Source organism: Ranitomeya imitator, chromosome 1, assembly GCF_032444005.1.
Source record: "Ranitomeya imitator isolate aRanImi1 chromosome 1, aRanImi1.pri, whole genome shotgun sequence".
Classification (NCBI taxonomy): domain Eukaryota; kingdom Metazoa; phylum Chordata; class Amphibia; order Anura; family Dendrobatidae; genus Ranitomeya; species Ranitomeya imitator.
Window position 1 is genome coordinate 843,376,990 of NC_091282.1, and position 19,828 is coordinate 843,396,817.

The following is a 19,828-nucleotide window of genomic DNA, read 5'->3' on the forward strand; positions in this document are numbered from 1 at the left end:
TCGGTACCACAGGACACTCCAAAACAGCATAAATCCTACATAAGACCAGAAAGGAGTAAATGTCTGTGCGCTGTGGAGCGCACACTGACAGATACGACTATGGGTGAGTTGTAGCATCCTGTCTAGGGGTCCTGTTTTTATATTTGGGTTGCACTTGGCCCCATAGAAGATTCACTATTTATGCTATACATGTGGATAAGACGGCCATAGCAGTGTCATTAGTTCCCAGCCCTATGTTTTGTGGCTTATAGTGATTGTAAGGGATACTTATGAGTCTGGATTACATCCCTGCCAGGTTTTGCTCACATACCCGGTCTGTTACTACAGTTGTGTTGCTCCTTCCCCTCATGAGTTATTGTTTTTCACTTTTCTTGTTTGTTATATATTGTTTTAAATATTGAATATATTAATAAAAATATTTATATTTAATTAATAATGAGTAGGACATTTACTCCTTTCTGGTCTTATGTAGGATTTATGCAGAGCGACAATCTGTTGCATCTGACACACCCGTGACACCCAGTCTATATGTGTTGTGCTGTGAATTTTGCTTTGCACTCACTTGTAGGCTGGAGACCTCCAGTACATCAACGTCATTGGTTCCAGGATCAGCCGCACACATCAGGGGACACCCGGTTCTTTTCAACAACATAAGCTTTACTGGACAGTTCAAGTACATCAGCCTTTAATAAACAGTATCGGGCACAGCACCCTCCAGTTACAGGTCCACCAATAGTACACATCAAGCCTTTGCATATGTTCAACTATCAATATGCTTGATCCTCTGGTCAGACCCAGAGATTCCACATCCGGTCCCACCGCATTCCCAAAATGAGGTACATCTCCCAATCGCAGTTCCCCATCCGGCTTCCTCTGTACTGAAGGGATTAAAGCACAGTCCTCAGTGCCTAGTTTGGGCCGCATGCTCCTAACGTTACAGGGAGATCCACATGCCTCCACCGCACTGCACCTTGAACTTTCACTTGTACTACGAACCTCACATTTTCTCTAACTTTCTCTAACTAACTAAACCATGAAGTGTTTTCCATTTTTACTTGACCTGTCACCCTCCCATGCTGTGCTGGTCCCAAACATTTAGGCCACATTCACACGTTCCTTTTTATCCTGCGGGTTCTCCCGCAGCGGATTTGATAAATCTGCAGGGCAAACCCGCTGCGGTTATCCCTGCAGATTTATCGCGGTTTGTCCTGCGGGTTCCGCTGCGGGCTCCGCTGCGGGATTTTACCCCTACTATTGATGCTGCATATGCAGCAATATGCAGCATCAATAGTAGTGTTAAAAATAATAAAATCATGGTATACTCACCCTCTGACGTCCCGATCTCCTCGGCGCTGCAGGCAGCGGTCCGGTTCCAAAGATGCTGTGCGACCAGGACCTTCGGTGACGTCACGGTCATGTGACCGTGATGTCACCAAAGGTCCTGGTCGCATAGCAAACCTGAGACCAGACGGCCGCGTGCAGCGCTGAGACTTCGGAGGTGAGTATATCATGATTTTTTATTTTAATTCTTTTTTTTTTAATACAAATATGATTCCCGGGGCCTGGAGGAGAGTCTCCTCTCCTCCACCCCGGGTATAACCCGCACATTATCCGCATTACTTCCCGCATGGTGGGTACAGCCCCATGCGGGAAGTAAGCGGATCAATGCATTTCTATGGGTGCAGAATCGCTGCGATTCTGCACAAAGAAGTGACATGGTCCTTCTTTTTTTCCGCAGCAATTCAGCGCGTTTTTTTTCAGGTTTTTCCGCATCATGTGCACTGCAGTTTCTGTTTTCCATAGGGTAACATTGTACTGTACCCTGCATGGAAAACAGCTGCGGACCCGCAGCGGCAAAATCGCCGCGGTTCCGCAGTAAAAACCGCATAGTGTGAACATGGCCTTAACTGTTTCCTATACTATACCTATTGCTGAACACTACCACTACCTATCTGCCCCAATGTTCCTATCTAGCACTAAATAAATGCTAAACTATGTTCCATACTGTCCCTACCCCCGGTGCTGAGTGTACTTTATTACCTTAGGCATTACCAATACAGTGCCCACACAGCAGTATTAGTACTTATACCACTCTATGCATTTTACATTTTACCATAAAAACACAATACAACCAATACAATCAGTATTCACACTACAACTGTTGTCTTCAGGGGAAGGTATATGACAGAACCTGTCACACCCTTACAAAGACCCCTGTAGATGGAGTTCACCCTGTAATTCAAAGAGAGTAGTCAGTGCAGGATTCTGTGGGGAGGGAAAGTGGCTGAAGAAAGAGGCAGTTTTAGCTTACGATATATTATAACGTTTCTGATATTAGCTTAAGGTACCGTTACACTGAGCGACTTTAGAACGATAACGATAGCGATCCGTGATGTTGCAGCGTCCTGGATAGCAATATTGTTGTGTTTGACATGCAGCAGCGATCAGGATCCTGCTGTGATGTCGTTGGTCGGAGCTAGAAGGCCAGAACTTTATTTTGTCGCTGGATCACCCGCTGACATCGCTGAATCGGCGTGTGTGACGCCGATTCAGCGATGTCTTCACTTGTAACCAGGGTAAACATCGGGTTACTAAGCGCAGGGCCGCGCTTAGTAACCCGATATTTACCCTGGTTACCTAAAAAAAACAAACACTACATACTTACATTCCGGTGTCTGTCGCGTCCCTCGCAGTCAGCTTCCCGCACTGACTGTGAGCAGCGGCCGTAAAGCACAGCGGTGACGTCACCGCTGTGCTCTGCTTTACGGCCGGCCGGCACTCACAGTCAGTGCGGGAAGCTGACTGCGAGGGACGCGAAAGACACCGGAATGTGAGTATGTAGTGTTTGGTTTTTTTAGGTAACCAGGGTAAATATCGGGTTACTAAGCGCGGCCCTGCGCTTAGTAACCCGATGTTTACCCTGGTTACCCGGGGACCTCGGCATCGTTGGTCGCTGGAGAGCTGTCTGTGTGACAGCTCTCCAGCGACCACACAGTGACGCTGCAGCGATCGGCATCGTTGTCTATATCGCTGCAGCGTCACTTAATGTGACGGTACCCTTATTCTTTTGATTTATGACAAAAAGTTTGGGCGTCGGTTGGCACATTGCTCCGTCTGTGAATGGCGATTGGGCTGGTGAGTGACAAATCAGACAAGCCCCTTATGACATCTTGTAGTGGACATTTTTGCCCTATTGGGAAGAGCCCCCTCTTTCTGCTGACAGGTACTGACGTCAGATGCCAGGCCTTTTTAGAGTGGCCATTACAGCCGAAACGAGACATATGCCCTGGAAGATGTCAGGAACATTTTAGGCGATACTATCTGACATGCCCTTATTTGAGTCTTCAGTGCCACTGCACTACTCAATGAACCTTTAATATTCAATATATACTGTATATCTACCCCGCTATAATATTTTCCCCTGAGGCCTTTGCAAAAATTCTAAAACGAGTATGGAATGGTTGTGGTTCATTACTACAGTGCCAAATTTGGGTACTGTTGGAAGTCCTGCATTTGGGGCACGACAATGTATGTTAGGGACTGAACTACTCTACCCATCCCCGTCCTCCTATGCTGCCTTCTGAGGGTGATCTTCAGAGAAACGGATGACATCCCCCCAATCATTTATTACTTGCACCAATTTTGGTGTGAGCACTTTTTAATAGTCTGTGTCATTCAAATATTCTTAATGTTTGAAGTATTTTACCACTTATAAATTAAAAGTTAAGTTTTATTATTGTATGTAAGTAAGAAGAAAAATTATTTATCACCCATATCCATAAAAGGAGGAGTGGGCAATTAATTTTCCCAAGGGGCCACATGAGAGACTATGATTTTTGTAGAGGGCCAAACCATCAGGCCCAACCTAATTCTGCACATTAATATAATACATTATTGTACTATAATTGTCTCACCTGTAAGAGGGTCAATGGTATTGTGCTGGAGGGGAGATATGTTTCACTGAGGTTATTACCTTCAGTTATGTAAACCTGGATGTCTGCTCCCGCATGTTATTTATTATTATAGCACCATTTATTCCATGGAGCTTTACATGTAAAAAGGGGTATACATAAAAAACAAAAACAATAATCTTGAACAAAACAAGTCACCGAATGGTACAGGAGGAGAGAAAATCCTGCATGGGAGGGCTTACATCTACAAGAGATGGGTGAGGATACAGTAGATGAGGGTAGAGGTGGTCATGCAGCGGTATGGTGGAACGAGAGTTATTGCAAGTTGAAGGCTTGTTGGAAAAGATAGGTCTTCAGGTTCCTTTGAAGGTTTCCTCAGTAGGCGAGAGTATGATAGGTTTGGGTAGTGAGTTCCAAAGTAGGGGGATGCATGGGAAAAATCTTGTATGCTGTTGTGGAAAGAGGAGATAAGAGGGGAGTAGAGAGGGAGATCTTGTGAGAATTGAAGGTTGCGTGCAGGTAGGCACCGAGAGACTAGGTCACAGATATATGGAGGAGACAGGTTGTTGATGGCTTTGTATGCCATGGTTGGGAGAAGGGGAAGCAAAGAGCAGTGAAACGTGTGTTGGGGAGTTTGGGCTAGAGTACTGCCGTGACAGCAGCAATGCGTATGCACTTGCTTATAAACTAAGATCTTATACTTGTGTCGCCTCACTGTCTGTTTGACTATTAACTCTATCATTTTTACTATAGACTTGGGTTATTTAAGTGACTAGTCTGATATTATACTTGCGGCTAGTGGATTGAAGAGTCATGATGGATACTTATTTTCGTTGCCCCACATATTATGATGTTGCAATTTGTATGCAACTTTATCTAGCATATATTTATTGATGTACTTCTATTTAACCCCTTAAGGACCGCCGATGTGCCTTTTAACGGTGGCAGTCAAGGGTACATATGCCTCAGCTCGCTTTTTACCGGCGCTGAGAAATAAGTGTATAGCGCCCCCCAGAGTCAGAATTTCTCCAGGGTCTCAGCTACCGGGGGTTAGCTGAGACCCCAGAGAACATGATTTGGGTCGGTTTTTATCGACCCCAGTGTTGCGATCGCCGTTATTAATGGTATAATGCGGACCGCAAAACAAAAAGTCTGAATTCCCATTCAATTTCTCTCTCCACAAATGTGATTGCACGTCAGAGTAGAGAGAAATGGGGTCTTCGATCCCCCCCCCCAATACCTCTAATGTCCCTGCATCCCCCATCAAGTCACCCGGACTGCGGGCATCTACTTCCAGGAAGAAAATGGCGGGCGCATGCGCAGTGCGCCAGCTGAGATCTGCCGGCCGGCACCTGGCAACAATAGGAAATTTCACAGTGATCAAAATAAAAAAATACAAAATAAAACCCCCCTTTATCACCCCCTTAGTTATTGAAAAATAATAAATTAAAAAATATATTTATTTCCATTTTTCCCTTAGGGTTAGAGTTGGGCTAAAGTTAGCGTTAGGGTTGGGCTAAAGCTAGGGCTAGGGTTGGGCTAGGGATAGAGTTGGTCTAAAGTTAGGGTTGAGCTAAAGCTAGGCTTGAGCTAAAGCTAGGATTAGGGTTGGGCTAAAGCTAGGGTTGGGCTAGGGTTAGGATTGTGGTTATGGTTGGGATTACGGTTAGGGTTGGGATAGGGGTTAGGGTTGTGGTTAGGATTGTGGTTAGGGTTGGGATTAGGTTAGGCCAGAATGGACTCATGGTTCTCCCTTTTTTGATCATGATTTGAGATGCTATAAATTTTTTGAGCTTAACATACAGACATGTTTATACTGTATATACATAATGTAACTACCGTATTTTCCGCTTTGTAAGACGCACTTTATTTCCCCCAAATTTGGGGGGGGAAATGGGGGTGCGCCTTACAAAGCGGATATACCACTTACAGGCTGGGATGAGGGGGTGTTCGCTGCTGCTGCGGCCTGCCACCGCTGCCGCCCGCCACCGCTGTCACCTCACCCGCCACCGCTGCTGCCCCGGGTGATGCTGGAGGCTCCAGTGCTGCGGGGGGCTCTGGCGACATTTTGTGAAAGACCAGAGCCCCCTGGCACTTCTTCCATGCGTTCCTGTATGACTGACTCCGGGAAAATGGCCGCCGGAATCTCGGAAGATGAGATTTCAGCGCTGAGATCTCATCTCTCAAGATTCCGGTGGCCATTTTCCCGGAGTCAGTCATACAGGAACGAATGGAAGATCTCATCTCCTGAGATTCCGGCGGCCATTTTCCCGGAGTTAGTCATACAGGAACGCATGGAAGAAGTGCCGGGGGGCTCTGATCTTTCGCAAAATGTCGCCAGAGCCCCCCGCAGCATCGGAGACAGCCCTGCAGACCCCCTCATCCCAGCCTGCAGCACAGGAGCCTCCTGCAGCACCGGAGCCCCCCCTGCAGACCCTGTCATCCCAGCCTGCAGCACAGGAGCCCCCTGCAGCACAGAAGCCCCCCTGCAGACCCCCCTCATCCCAGCCTGCAGCAATGCTCCACTCCTGCCTCCAGCAACGACCCTGGGACCCTGATCCACCGCAGCCACAACCCCTGGTAAGTAATACGACGCATGGATTATAAGACGCCCCACCAATTTATTAAAAAAAGTTTTTTCCTATTTTTCTCCTCAAAATTTGGGGTGCGTCTTATAATCCGGAGCGTCTTACAAAGCGAAAAATACGGTATTTACATAATGTATAGTTATACATTAAGGCTGTGTGCACACGTTGCTGATTTTTTGTGTTTTTTCGCAATAAAAACGCTATAAAATCGCAAAAAAGCATACAATATGCATCCCATCATTTAGAATGAATTCCGCATGTTTTGTGAACATGATGCTTTTTTTCCGGGAAAAAAACGCATTGCGGTAAAAAACGCAGCATGTTCGTTAATTTTGCGGGGTTTTTTTTTGCGGATTTCCCACTATAAAATGCATTGGAAAATGTCTGGAAAAAACGCATCAAAAAGGCACCAAAAGCGCATCCAAAACACGGCAAAAACGCGCAAAAAATGCAAGCAGGTTTCTTGCAGATTTCTTGTGTGTGCACATAGCCTAAAATGTTATATTGTAGTATTTTCAATATAAGACTGAATATGTCTATTTTGTTTTGAACTGGTTTATGAGACATGTTTCAATAAACCAGCTGAAGATTTAAAACAAAAAGCATTCCTTTGACTGCCTAGTTAAGTAGTCGAGTGAGCCGATCTACCACACACCTAATATTGAGCAGAATTAAATCTGTTGACAAGCTGCTACTGCTAATACATGTTAGGCCTCCTGCATACAACCTTGTAAAACAAATACGTGAAAAAATGGTACCGTATCATCAGTGTTTTACATCAGGAGAAACGTTACTCCTCAGATCCCAGTCTTAAGCCTCTCACCTAGCTAAATCAGATCTCTTTGCACTAACGAGGGGCAACACCCCAAAACACAGCGTCTGCAAACTGATATTCTGGTTTGGCTTTTATCTTAAGTCATCTGGCAGGGCTTGTTAAAGGGTCAGTATTAACTTTTAGTATTGCTACTTCTAAGAGGGCACACTAGAGTTCAAGCCCTCTTCCTCTCTGAAGAGGTAATTTGCAAATTTAATTTTCCAGATGATCATGCATGGTGTATAAGTCTCCTCACTCTGACACTCCAGGCCTGACATGTCACTCTCCACAAGGAGAAACGTTACACCTTAGATTCCATCAGTGTGTCATCAGTGCATCATCCGTGTGTCTGCTTTTACTATTAGTGTGTCATCAACGTTTTACGGTATGAAAGAGAGAAATAAAGTACAAAGCATCTGCAATACTTTGTAATGTTAAACATGGACAGCATATGGTTGTCACACAGATGCCATCCGTACGCTGTACATCTTTTTCACAGACCCTTATACTTGTATTGGCCCTTTTCATCTGTGCTGCCAGTGAAAACAGACGTGCCTCTGTGTAGTTTTTACAGACACTCGGTCGGTGTAAAAGCATGGACATGTGAGCAGCCCCATACAGTGATTTGTGAAAGTATTCGGCTCCCTGGAACTTTTCAACCTTTTCCCACATATCATGTTTCAAACATAAGGATATCAAATGTAAATTTTTGGTTAAGAATCAACAACAAATAGAACACAATTGTGAAGTTGAACGAAATTTATTGGTTATTTTAAATTTTTGTGGAAATTCAAAAACTGAAAAGTCGGGGGGTGCAATATTATTCGGCCCCATTAATTTCAGTGCAGCAAACTTACTTAGAAGTTCAATGTGGATTTCTGAATGATCCAATGTTGTCCTAAATGCCTAATGATAATAAATATAATCCACCTGTGTGTAATCAAGTCTCCGTATAAATGCACCTGCTCTGTGATAATCTCAGGGTTTTGTTTGAAGCACAGAGACCATCATGAAGACCAAGGAACACAACAGGCAGGTCCGTGATACTGTTGTAGAGAAGTTTAAAGCCGGATATGGATACAAAATGATTTCCAAAACTTTAAATGTCCAAAGGAGCACTGTGCAAGCGATCATATTGAAATGGAAGGAGTATCATACCACTGCAAATCTACCAAGACCCGGCCGTCCCTCTAAACTTTCATCTCAAACAATGAGAAGACTGATCAAAGATGCAGCCAAGAGGCCCATGATCACTCTGGATGAACTGCAAAGATCTACAGCTGAGGTGGGACAGTCTGTTCAAAGGACAACAATCAGTCGTACACTGCACAAATCTGGCCTTTATGGAAGAGTGGCAAGAAGAAAGCCATTTCTCAAAGATATCCGTAAAAAGTGTTGTTTAAAGTTTGCAACAAGCCACCTTGGAGACACACCAAACATGTGGAAGAAGGTGCTCTGGTCAGATGAAACCAAAATTGTACTTTTTGGCAACAATGCCAAATGATATGTTTGGCGTAAAATCAACACAGCTCATTACCCTGAACACACCATCCCCACTGTCAAACATGGTGGTGGCAGCATCATGGTTTGGGCCTGCTTTTCTTCAGCAGGGACAGGGAAGATGGTTAAAATTGATAAGAAGATAGATGGAACCAAATACAGGACCATTCTTGAAGAAAACCTATTGGAGTCTGTAAAAGACCTGAGACTGGGACTGAGATTTGTCTTCCAACAAGACAATGATCCCAAACATAAAGCAAAGTCTACTATGGTGTTAGAATGGCCAAGTCAAAGTCCAGACCTCAATCCAAAAGAACTGAAAGAGCTTAAAACTGCTGTTCACAAACGATCTCCATCAAACCTCACTGAGCTCGAGCGGTTTGCCAAGGAAGAATGGGCAAGAATTTCAGTCTCTCGATGTACAAAACTGATAGAGACATACCCCAAGTGACTTGCAGCTGTAATCTCAGCAAAAGGTGGCACAACAAAGTATTAAGTTAAAGGGGCCGAATAATATTGCACGCTCCACTTTTCAGTTTTTGAATTTCCACAAAAATGTAAAATAACCAATAAATTTCGTTCAGCTTCACAATTGTATTCCACTTGTTGATTCTTCACCAAAAATTTACATTTGGTATCTTTATTTTTGAAGCATGATATGTGGGAAAAGGTTGAAAAGTTCCCGGGAGCCGAATACTTTTGCAAGGCACTGTAGGTTATAATGGGGAAAACAATGAATGACATTCATACTGGAAACATGGACGTGTGAAGAAGGCTTTATGATGGGGCTTATTGTAACTTGTATTCTAGTCAGTATCAGCTAATCAGAACTATATAATGTACTGCTTTTTATAAAGTTCATAGAAACTCAGTAAAACATACTGCTAATGTTAATCAGCCATTCAACTTTGAGTAACAGCTCCAAACACAATAGGATGCCCCCCACAGTCTCCACACATAGTATGACGTCCTCCTCACACAGCCTTTCAAACAGTATGATGTCCCCTTATACCTCCTCTTAAAGACTATGTCACCACAGAGCCCCCTATTTATTCAGATACTGGGAAACAAGTCTATGTTAAAAAAACAGATCAGGCGGCATCAGTCGCCGGATTCATTTTTTTTCAAAATTCTACGGATTGCAAAAAACTGATGTGTGAAAGGGGCCTAACTTCGAAAAAAAAAAAAAGTTATGGCTCTTGGAACATAATAATGGAGAAGTGAAAAAAAGTTTGTTATTGGCTTTGATAGTAAGAGGCTAAAGAATCAGATCAGAAGCCAAACAGTGTGACCGGAGATATCTGCTAAGCTAAATGGTTAGGAATTATTGTTAAAGGAAGTCTGTCAGTACAAAATGGCCGTTCAAAACAAGCACAGGTTTTCGGTGCACTCTGGACATGGTAAAACAATTCCGTGAAACCTACTTGTTTTGCTTATATCTCTGCCCTTCTCTGGCTCAATTGTCAATCAACAAACGGGGGACAAAGATAGATAACTTGTTTGGTTATGCCAAGAGTACACCGAGTGCCTGTGCTTGGTCTGATCAGTTATTTTCTGCTGACAGACTCCTATTGACATACAGTATGCTAGCTATTCCATTATTCTCTCAGTTGTCACTATGGTTCAGAGAATGCATTACTGATGCATCAATAGTCGGCGTAGAAAGAGATAATTCAAAGTGGCGATGATTTAAATACAGTATATATATATTGTTGTAGACCGGCTCACTGGGCTGGACACTGAGGTAGAAACGGAACACTGTCTCCTTAAGAACGTTCTCGTTTTATTAACCCCCCTAGTGACCAATGTCACTTTATATGTTAATAACTCTGGGACGCTTCAACATATCCCAGTGATTTTGAGACTGTTTTTTCGTGGCACGTTAGAATTTATGATAATGGTAAATATATATATTGGAAAATTCCCAAAAGTGTTACCATTTTAAAACCAGCACCACTGGAAATATATAAAAAACTGCTGTCAGGTAGTTTATTAACCCTTCAGGTGCCTTTCAGGAATTAATGCAAAGTGGCATGACAGGAATGTCGCTAACTTCTGAACAGGACACTGTAGCCGGCAGACTCTAAGGCTGCAGTCACACTAGCAGTATTTGGTCAGTATTTTACATCAGTATTTGTAAGCCAAAACCAGGAGTAGAACAATTAGAGGAAAAGTATAATAGAAACATATGCACCACTTCTGTATTTATCACCCACTCCTGGTTTTGGCTACAGATACTGATGTAAAATACTGACCAAATACTGATAGTGTGACGGCAGCTTAAGGCTGCAATTTGGCCGTGAATTGGCATGGCAAACATCAAGACCACACACTCTGTTAATCATTTATATGATGTAGTCACTATTGACAGCAGCATCTAAGGGGTGAAACAGATATGGACGGTGACAACACTGATCGTGGCTGATGCAGAAAGTTGTCAGATATAGTGTACAGCCGACAGCTGCTGGATTGTCACCTGTATGGGGATGCTATTCTCTTATATCTCAGGTCAGTAAAAAGACGTATTGGCTGTCATTAAGGGGTTAAGGGCAGCAAAACAGCAAAACAAAACACAGTCCTTCTCCTAGCGGGGATCATCCCGCTCAGGGTTAGCAATGTCCACGTTCAGGTCATTTAGACCAGGCATAAACACTTCCCTGGAGCAGGGCTGCCATCAGGGCATTACTGCCCTTACTGCTGTAGGGGGCCCGGTGAGCGGGAGTACACAGAGGGGCCCGCTGGTCCGGGGCCCCGCTCTTGTGCTTCTGCTGATCGGGCCCCATCGTGCGCTAAAATAATGTGCACTGTGGCGCACACGTCGGCATTGGTGAAACCAATGACAAGCTGATCTTATAGTTTCTGATCGGGTCAGTTTTCTGCCAGGTACCATCAGTTGTGTCCCAGTTGGCAGCAATACTAGTGAGATAGTGGATTTTATTTGTTGGTTGGGTTTGTATTAAACCATCATATTGACCCCTTTATACTGATTAGTTGTATGTGTTTTACATATTTTTTTCTTTTTTTTCTTTATGGTGTTTGTTTTTTCTTGATTTCTGATGAAATAAAGTATTTATTCATTTTTTATACCTGGATGTGTGCTGTGATTTCATGTGTAGCTTTCCTTTCTATTTTTGTATTTACGGTACCATCAGTTGTGACCCTGGACATCTCAGGAAGCTTTTGATACAGAATCATGAACATGACCATATGAACGGTTTTGTAATGTTTAGGTAGTAAGGCTGCCACAGATATATCGGAGCATTGGCACAAATATGATGGATGTACGGATTGCAGTTTGGGTGATGGCCCACACAAGAAGACCAATAGTTTTATAGAACTGTGATAGATGGGGCATTGTTGTAGATTTTCATTGAGGCTCACAAGCTTCACGTTATATCACTGTATCTGATACCTCCACTATACTCTGTGTGTCTCCAATTTTAAAGGGAGGTAAACAAAGATTTTTTTTCAGCCTGAGGCTTTGTGCGCACGTTGCGGATTTGCTTGCCGAAATTTCTGCACGGTTTCTGCATATCTTGGCAGAAAATGCAGTGGAAATTCCACATAGTTTTTATGCGGTTTTGATGCAGTTTTTCATGTGTTTTTGTAAATCCATAGAGCTAAATAAAAATATATTATGAAAAAAACTATTGTGATGTCATTTTCTTGTTCAACCTCTTCTTTTTCATTCTCCATTGAAGACCATAATATCATTACATACCATGCTCAAATTTATAATGTTTACACATACAAAACAAATATAACTGAATATATATATATATATATGCAACCACAAAAGAAAACAGCCGGGCGGCACCACCGCCAATGATACTGTGGGAACCGCTCACCTGTGTCTTGAAGGCGAAGCCCAGTCCTGGGTGCGAAACTCCACTGGAAAACAGCCACGATGAATCTCATATAAGAAGAAAGGAGCGCACTACCTGGACGTTAGATGCGGGTGAACTTTATTCCAAAAGCATAAAAAACATCTTCACGACCGGGGGTGCTGTGAAAAGAGTGCGGCAAAGCTAGACGACGGCCGTTTCGCGCCCGACCGGCGCTTCAACGGGTCAGTGTTCACTGACCCATTGAAGCGCCGGTCGGGCGCGAAACGGCCGTCGTCTAGCTTTGCCACACTCTTTTCACAGCACCCCCGGTCGTGAAGATGATTTTTATGCTTTTGGAATAAAGTTCACCCGCATCTAACGTCCAGGTAGTGCGCTCCTTTCTTCTTATATGAGATATATATATATATATATACTAGATGGTGGCCCGATTCTTATGCATTGGGTATTCTAGAATCCGTATAGTAGTATATAGCACAGCCCATGCAGTATATAACACAGGCCATGTAGTATATAACAGCCCACCTAATATATAACACAGGCCACGTAGAATATAACACAGGCCACATAGTATATAGCACAGCCACATAGTATATTGCCCAGCCACGTAGTATATAGCACAGCCACGTAGTATATTGTACAGCCACGTAGTATATTGCATAGCCACGTAGTATATAGCACAGCCACGTAGTATATTGCCCAGCCACGTAGTATATAACACAGCCACGTAGTATGTAGCACAGCCACGTAGTATATAACACAGCCCACATAGTATGTAGCACAGCCCACGTAGTATAAAGCACAGAGATGTAGTACATAACACAGGCCACGCAGTAAATAACACAGCCCATGCAGTTTATAACACAGTCCATGTAGAATATAACACAGCCTACGTAGAATATAGGAATGTGGGCAGCATATTCCTGTTAAAAAAAAGAATTAAAATAAAAAAAAATTATATACTCACCTTCCGGCAACCCCCGGATCCAGCCCAGGCGTTTAGCGATGCGCCTCGCGACGCTCCGGTCCCAAGAATGCATTGCGGCAATAACACGTGATGATGTAGCGGTCTCACGAGACCGCTACGTCATTATCTCGCAAGACCGCTATGTCATCATCTCGCTAGACCGCTACGTCATCTCCGGTCATTGCTGCAATTGATTCTTTGGACTGGAGCGTTATGCCACGGTGTAACGCAGGACTGCTAAACCGCTATGGGGGCACTGACTGGGGAGTAGAGAGGGGGCACTGACTGGAGGGGAGTAGGGAAGGGCGAATTCGCGGCCGGACTGTGCCCGTCGCTGATTGGTCCCGGCTGGCCGCGACCAATCAGCGACGCGGGATTTCCGTTACAGACAGACAAACAGACGGAAGTACCCCTTAGACAATTATATATATACTAGATTGTGGCCCGATTCTAACGCATCGGGTTTTCTAGAATATGCATGTCCCCGTAGTATATGGACAATGATGATTCCAGAATTTGCAGCAGACTGTGCCCGTCGCTGATTGGTCGAGGCAACCTTTATGACATCATCGTCGCCATGGCAACCATTATGACATCTACGTCTATACTGTGCCCGTCGCTGAATCAGAAACGTGGGATTTCTACATCCTTTATGACATCATCGTCGCTGTGCCCGTTGCTGATTGGTCGAGACCTGGCGGCCTAGACCAATCAGAGACGCGGGATTTCTACGTCGATGCTGTGCCGGTCTCTGATTGGTCGAGGCCTGGCAGCCTCGACCAATCAGAGATGCGGGATTTCCAGGACAGACAGAAAGACAGACAGACAGAAAGACAGACAGACGGAAAAACCCTTAGGCAATTATATATATAGATATATATATATGTATATATATATATTTATTTAATACCAAGCCCGAGGTTTAGTAATGAACACGTGTCAGCCAGATACCATCATTAATAAAACGGTACATAAAAACTTAAATAAAAACACACACACATGCCTATGTAGGAGCATTAACATAATTAATCTACATATGCTGTAACAAAACAGCCACTATTAGAAATCTGCGTGAAATCCAATATCTGTTTATTTAAAAAAAAAAATTATGTAGAAATTACATGGGCTCCCGCATATGTTATGAACAGGTAATTCAGAACCACAATGGACCTTGAAGTTCAGAGCACACAAAGTGACCTGACAATTACCAAAAACATAGGACGAGCTCTGAGATGTGGGAACTCTGCTGACCGCAATCCCTAATCCTATCACACCACACTAGAGGTAGCCATGGATTGCGCCTAACGCTCCCTATGCAACTCGGCACAGCCTGAGAAACTAACTAGCCCTGAAGATAGAAAAATAAGCCTACCTTGCCTCAGAGAAATTCCCCAAAGGAAAAGGCAGCCCCCCACATATAATGACTGTGAGCAAAGATGAAAATACAAACACAGAGATGAAATAGATTTAGCAAAGTGAGGCCCGACTTACTGAATAGACCGAGGATAGGAAAGATAGCTTTGCGGTCAACACAAAAACCTACAAACAACCACGCAGAGGGGCAAAAAAGACCCTCCGCACCGAATAACGGTACGGAGGTGCTCCCTCTGCGTCTCAGAGCTTCCAGTAAGCAAGAAAAACCAATATAGCAAGCTGGACAGAAAATATAGCAAACAAAAGTAACACAAGCAGAACTTAGCTAATGCAGGAAAGACAGGCCACAGGAACGATCCAGGAGGAAGCAAGACCAATACTAGAACATTGACTGGAGGCCAGGATCAAAGCACCAGGTGGAGTTAAATAGAGCAGCACCTAACGACTTAACCTCATCACCTGAGGAAGGAAACTCAGAAGCCGCAGTACCACTCTCATCCACCAAAGGAAGCTCATAGACAGAACCAGCCGAAGTACCACTCTCGACCACAGGAGGGAGCTTGGCCACAGAATTCACAACACGCATAATTTTCATAAGGAGAAGGAGTCAATAGCCATAAAGGTTCCCAGGCTATTAATATCATCTCACAGATGTTTGCTTACCCTTTACTGGCTAGTTTACAGGGGAACCCCAGAAAAAAATTGAGATGGATCCCCCTATAAAATCGAACCAGCAAAGGCTAGGCAGACAGCTGCAGGCTGATATTAATAGGCTGGGAATGGGGGCCATGTATATTGGCACCCCCCAGGCTAAAAACATCAGCTCTCAGCCACCCCAGAAATGGTGCATCTTATAGATGTGCCAATTCTGGCACTTAGCCTTGCTCTTCCCACTTGCCCTGTAGCTGTGGCACGTGAGGTTCATATTTGTGGGGTTGATTTCACCTTTGCATTGTCAGGTGACATCAAGCCCACAGGTTAGTAATGGAGAGGTGTCTATAAGACACCTCTCCATTACTAATCCTATAGTTACATGGTAAATAAACACACGGCCAGAATAAAGTCCTTTACTTGAAATAATGACACAGAATCCTTTATTGAATCTAAATTAACCATACTTACTGAATGCCTAATCCCCGACGCCCTCATCTCTTGCAAATAATAAAAAAATAATAAACCAACATAAAATACTATCCTGTCCGTCGTAGTCCATTTAATACCGAGTGTCCCATGGCGATCTCACATGTGAACAGTCACATCAGGAGATGTAACCTCTCTACCCGGCTGATGGCGATACACTGACAGGAGGTAATTGCTCCTGCAGTGTATCACTGAGCCGCCATGAGAGTTTACCAGAGTTCATCAGCTCCAGTGCTCTCACTTACGGCACTGCTGCGTGAGAACTTTCCCATGCAGCGGTGCCATAAGTGAGAGCATTGGAACTGATCAGCTGATGAACTCCAGTGAACTCTCATGGCGGCTCAGTGATATATTGTGGGAGCAATTACCTCCTGTCAGTGTATTGCTGGCGGCCGGGTGAGATAGACATGGGACGCTCGGAATTAAATGGACTACGGCGGACAGAGTATATGATGGTTTATTATTTTTGATTGTTTGCAGGAGGCACGGGCATCGGGGATTAGGTGTTCGGTGAGTATGTATATTGTATGTGATTAAGTCAAGGTTTTGATTTTTTTTTACAACTGAACACAGGTGCCGAATGATGAGACTATTCTCCCATCATCGGCTCATGCTGTCTCTGTTATATGTGACAGCAGACATAGCTGGATGGGAGTAGTAGTCCCATCAGACGACGCCTAAGTACAATCACTATGTGCTGTTCGTCACATGGGTATACACACATACAGACACCCACAGACAGACACACACAGACACCTGCAGACAGACACACACGCACATATTCTCCGCTGACACATATTCTCTGCTGACACATATTCTCCGCCCACACACTCTTCCTCCTTCTGACATCATTTACTTTGACAATTCCGCAGCGTTTTAGGCAGCAAATCTGCAGAAAATATGCAAACCTTTACACACATTTTTGCTGCGGATTTGACTGACTCAGTTGAAGTCAATGGGTGAAAAACGCTGCAGATCCGCAAAAAGAATTGACATGCTGCGGAAAATAAAATGCTGCAAATAAGGACGGAAATTTCCAGATCATGTGCACACCACTTCAGGATTGTCATTGATGAAACTTGCTTTAGAAATCCATTGGAGCATTTCCAAGCAGAAAAAAACGCAACAAATCTGCATTGTGTGCACATAGCCTGATTCTATACCAATTCTTCAACAAATAAAAATATTTTGCATATACCATTGGATTCCTGTAGAAGCACACAGGGTCTGCAAAAGCTTGTACAACAGTGCAAAGAGGCTTTCAAGAGGAAGGTAGGGGGGTCTTCTTGTGTAGCAGTGCAGGTTCTGTGCCAGTATGCTTGGGCCGTAACGATGGTCCTTAGAATTTAAACCCTAGCTTGCTCCTGTCTTATATGATCTTATTCTCATCATCATTAATTGTTACAATTGCAAAGTGTTTCTAAAAACTTTTTTTCCACTACAGCTTGTATGTGCTGCTCTGTAGCTGGCCAGATTGTGGGATCCAGCTAGTTTCAGTGCCACTGTGCTTCACCGATGATTCAGGATAGGTGTCCAGTGCACACAGTCAGTAATTGGCAGCGCTTTGAACGCAGCACATGTCCGCTGTATCCAAAGCGCTGCTATCTATTGAACGCAGGTGATTCCGCATGTGGGCACTGAATCGTGCGGAATCACCGTGTACAATACATTGTACGGCTGAAATTTATCTTGCGGAGACTCTCATCTCGGCAAGATAAATTGACATGCTGCAGTCTGGAAAGACGCGCCTCATGTCCGTCTCCGCAGGTAAGCCGCTGGCATCTGTGCACACATAGTGAACATGGGATTTCTTGAAATCCTATCCACTATGCTGTAACAGCTGGACGCTGCGGGTTGGATGCTGCAGAGGTACGCAGCATCCAACCCGCAGTGTTTACTGACCGTGGGAACATACCCTTTAAGGCAAAGCTGCCTTATACAGTAGCTTGGCCAGTGATGCCGTTGACACTGTTCCTGTCCAACAAGCAGGATTGCTCCGCTACATCCTACTAAGACGCAGGATAGTGGTGGGCTCCTGCAAAAGTAGTCAAACACAAACCCTTTAATTGTTTTTCTGAAAGTAATCTGAAGAAGAAGCAGGCATCATAAATTATAAGATTATCCACCAGTTTGGTGAATGATTTATAGCTCATGTCACATAATGAAGATGGGATGATACTCTTAGATCTATTTTGCACGTATGCTATATCCTGCATGAAGTAATAAATGAAAAAGCGCTTCTTGGAACGGAATCCCATAGATTGCGCTAGTCTCTGGTGTATTCAAACAAGATCGGCATTCAGAGAAACAATTTATGCCATGAACAGCTGATAAGTCATTGCGTAACCATAGCTTAGTGATATTAAAATATGTATTTACTTGGAAGCAATTTGTTTGTGTCTCCTAAAGCACCAGCACAAGGGGGTCATCTTATGCCAGCATAGAGAGCCATTGATGGGATGACCCAAATACAGAGAGCACTCTGTAAATTTGCATTACTCAGTCTTTACACACAGCTCCCTCCCGCCTTCCCTCTTCTCGCTCCTTCCCTCCTCCCCAATGGCCAGCTGTGCCTAGTACACTTATTATCTCTGGCTGTGCCGATAACATAAGGGAAAGCACAGGCAGGGAGAGTAGGAAACACATTACAGCACCATTCATCTTTGAGCAACCATGAAATCCAGGAGAGACAAACTGAAAATCCCGTCATTGACATTAGAGTGAGTATCTGCCTATGTCTACCATTTCCTGGGGGTTGGGAGCACTGAAATAATGGAGTGATTCAGTGAGGTTCATGGTATTTAGGGACGGCTTTTGGGAAATGCCTGAAACAGCTGTTGAAGCCGACAGTAGCGTTCTATCTACCTGTAGTATCAGTGGATAGATGATTAGATCTATTCGACATGTAGGGATAACGTAGACGTAATAAGGACCTGTTGGGGAAATGCATGTTTCCTTGTGAATGGCACAGACTGCATGTAAACCTCATTATAATGAATGATGGCACGATCGATCAGTAGGGTGCAATTATATGGTTACATTTACATTGGGCATCCATGAAGTAAGGTTGTATTTCCTTATACTACGTCATACCAAGTGGTTTTCCTGCAGTACGTAGATGAGCGGGGAACACTTGGGGCAAAGATAAGGTGATCAAAAATACTAATGTACAAAAGGGTCCGCTGATGAATAATGCGGGGCTCCCATATATGAATCATGTTTCAATGTTGTGGGTTTCATAAAAATAACTGTTCACTTCTGTAGGGAAATTGTAGCCCATCTCTATTGTGTAATTAGTCTAAAAAGTTATTAAATGTACGGTGAGGATTAAATGGCAAATTCTAGAGTTTTTCATGCAACACTACATGGTATTGGAGGTGGAACACAACACTGCATTCAGTCAGAATAGAAGAAGTGTCAATTCAGCTCACCACCTATGTGCTAGAGATAGGTAGCCCAGGAGACTTCCAGGATAGATAGTCCGTGGTCTGGGTGTGGTGCACTGGTCTGGCTTCCACGTCAGATTGCTCTCAATGGTCCAAAAGGGGATGATCTCCAGCACCAATAGAAAGTAGTTAAAACTTAGCCTTTAATCATAAAAAAATAGGACAATGTACATATATTAAAAAAGAAACCCCATAATGCTTACTCATTTCGGGTGGAAAAATCCTCCGTCATAGATTAAAGGC

General features: G+C 43.8%; 1 protein-coding gene across 8 annotated transcripts in view; it reads left to right on the forward strand.

The window, feature by feature from the left end:
• The window catches only part of MAST3 (microtubule associated serine/threonine kinase 3), a 342,522-nt gene that overhangs the window by 110,102 nt on the left and 212,592 nt on the right, over window positions 1-19,828 (forward strand). For 2 of the 8 annotated variants that reach the window (XM_069740902.1, XM_069740919.1), the window contains exon 1: window positions 18,739-18,859. The exons of 2 other annotated variants lie outside the window; for them this stretch is intronic. In XM_069740902.1, the coding sequence (XP_069597003.1) occupies window positions 18,813-18,859 (47 nt within the window). In that variant the 5' untranslated portion in view covers window positions 18,739-18,812. Of the gene's footprint in view, window positions 1-18,708; window positions 18,860-19,828 lie in introns of those variants that run through there. 4 more of the 8 variants (XM_069740926.1, XM_069740934.1, XM_069740894.1 and 1 more) reach the window with 3 other exon arrangements.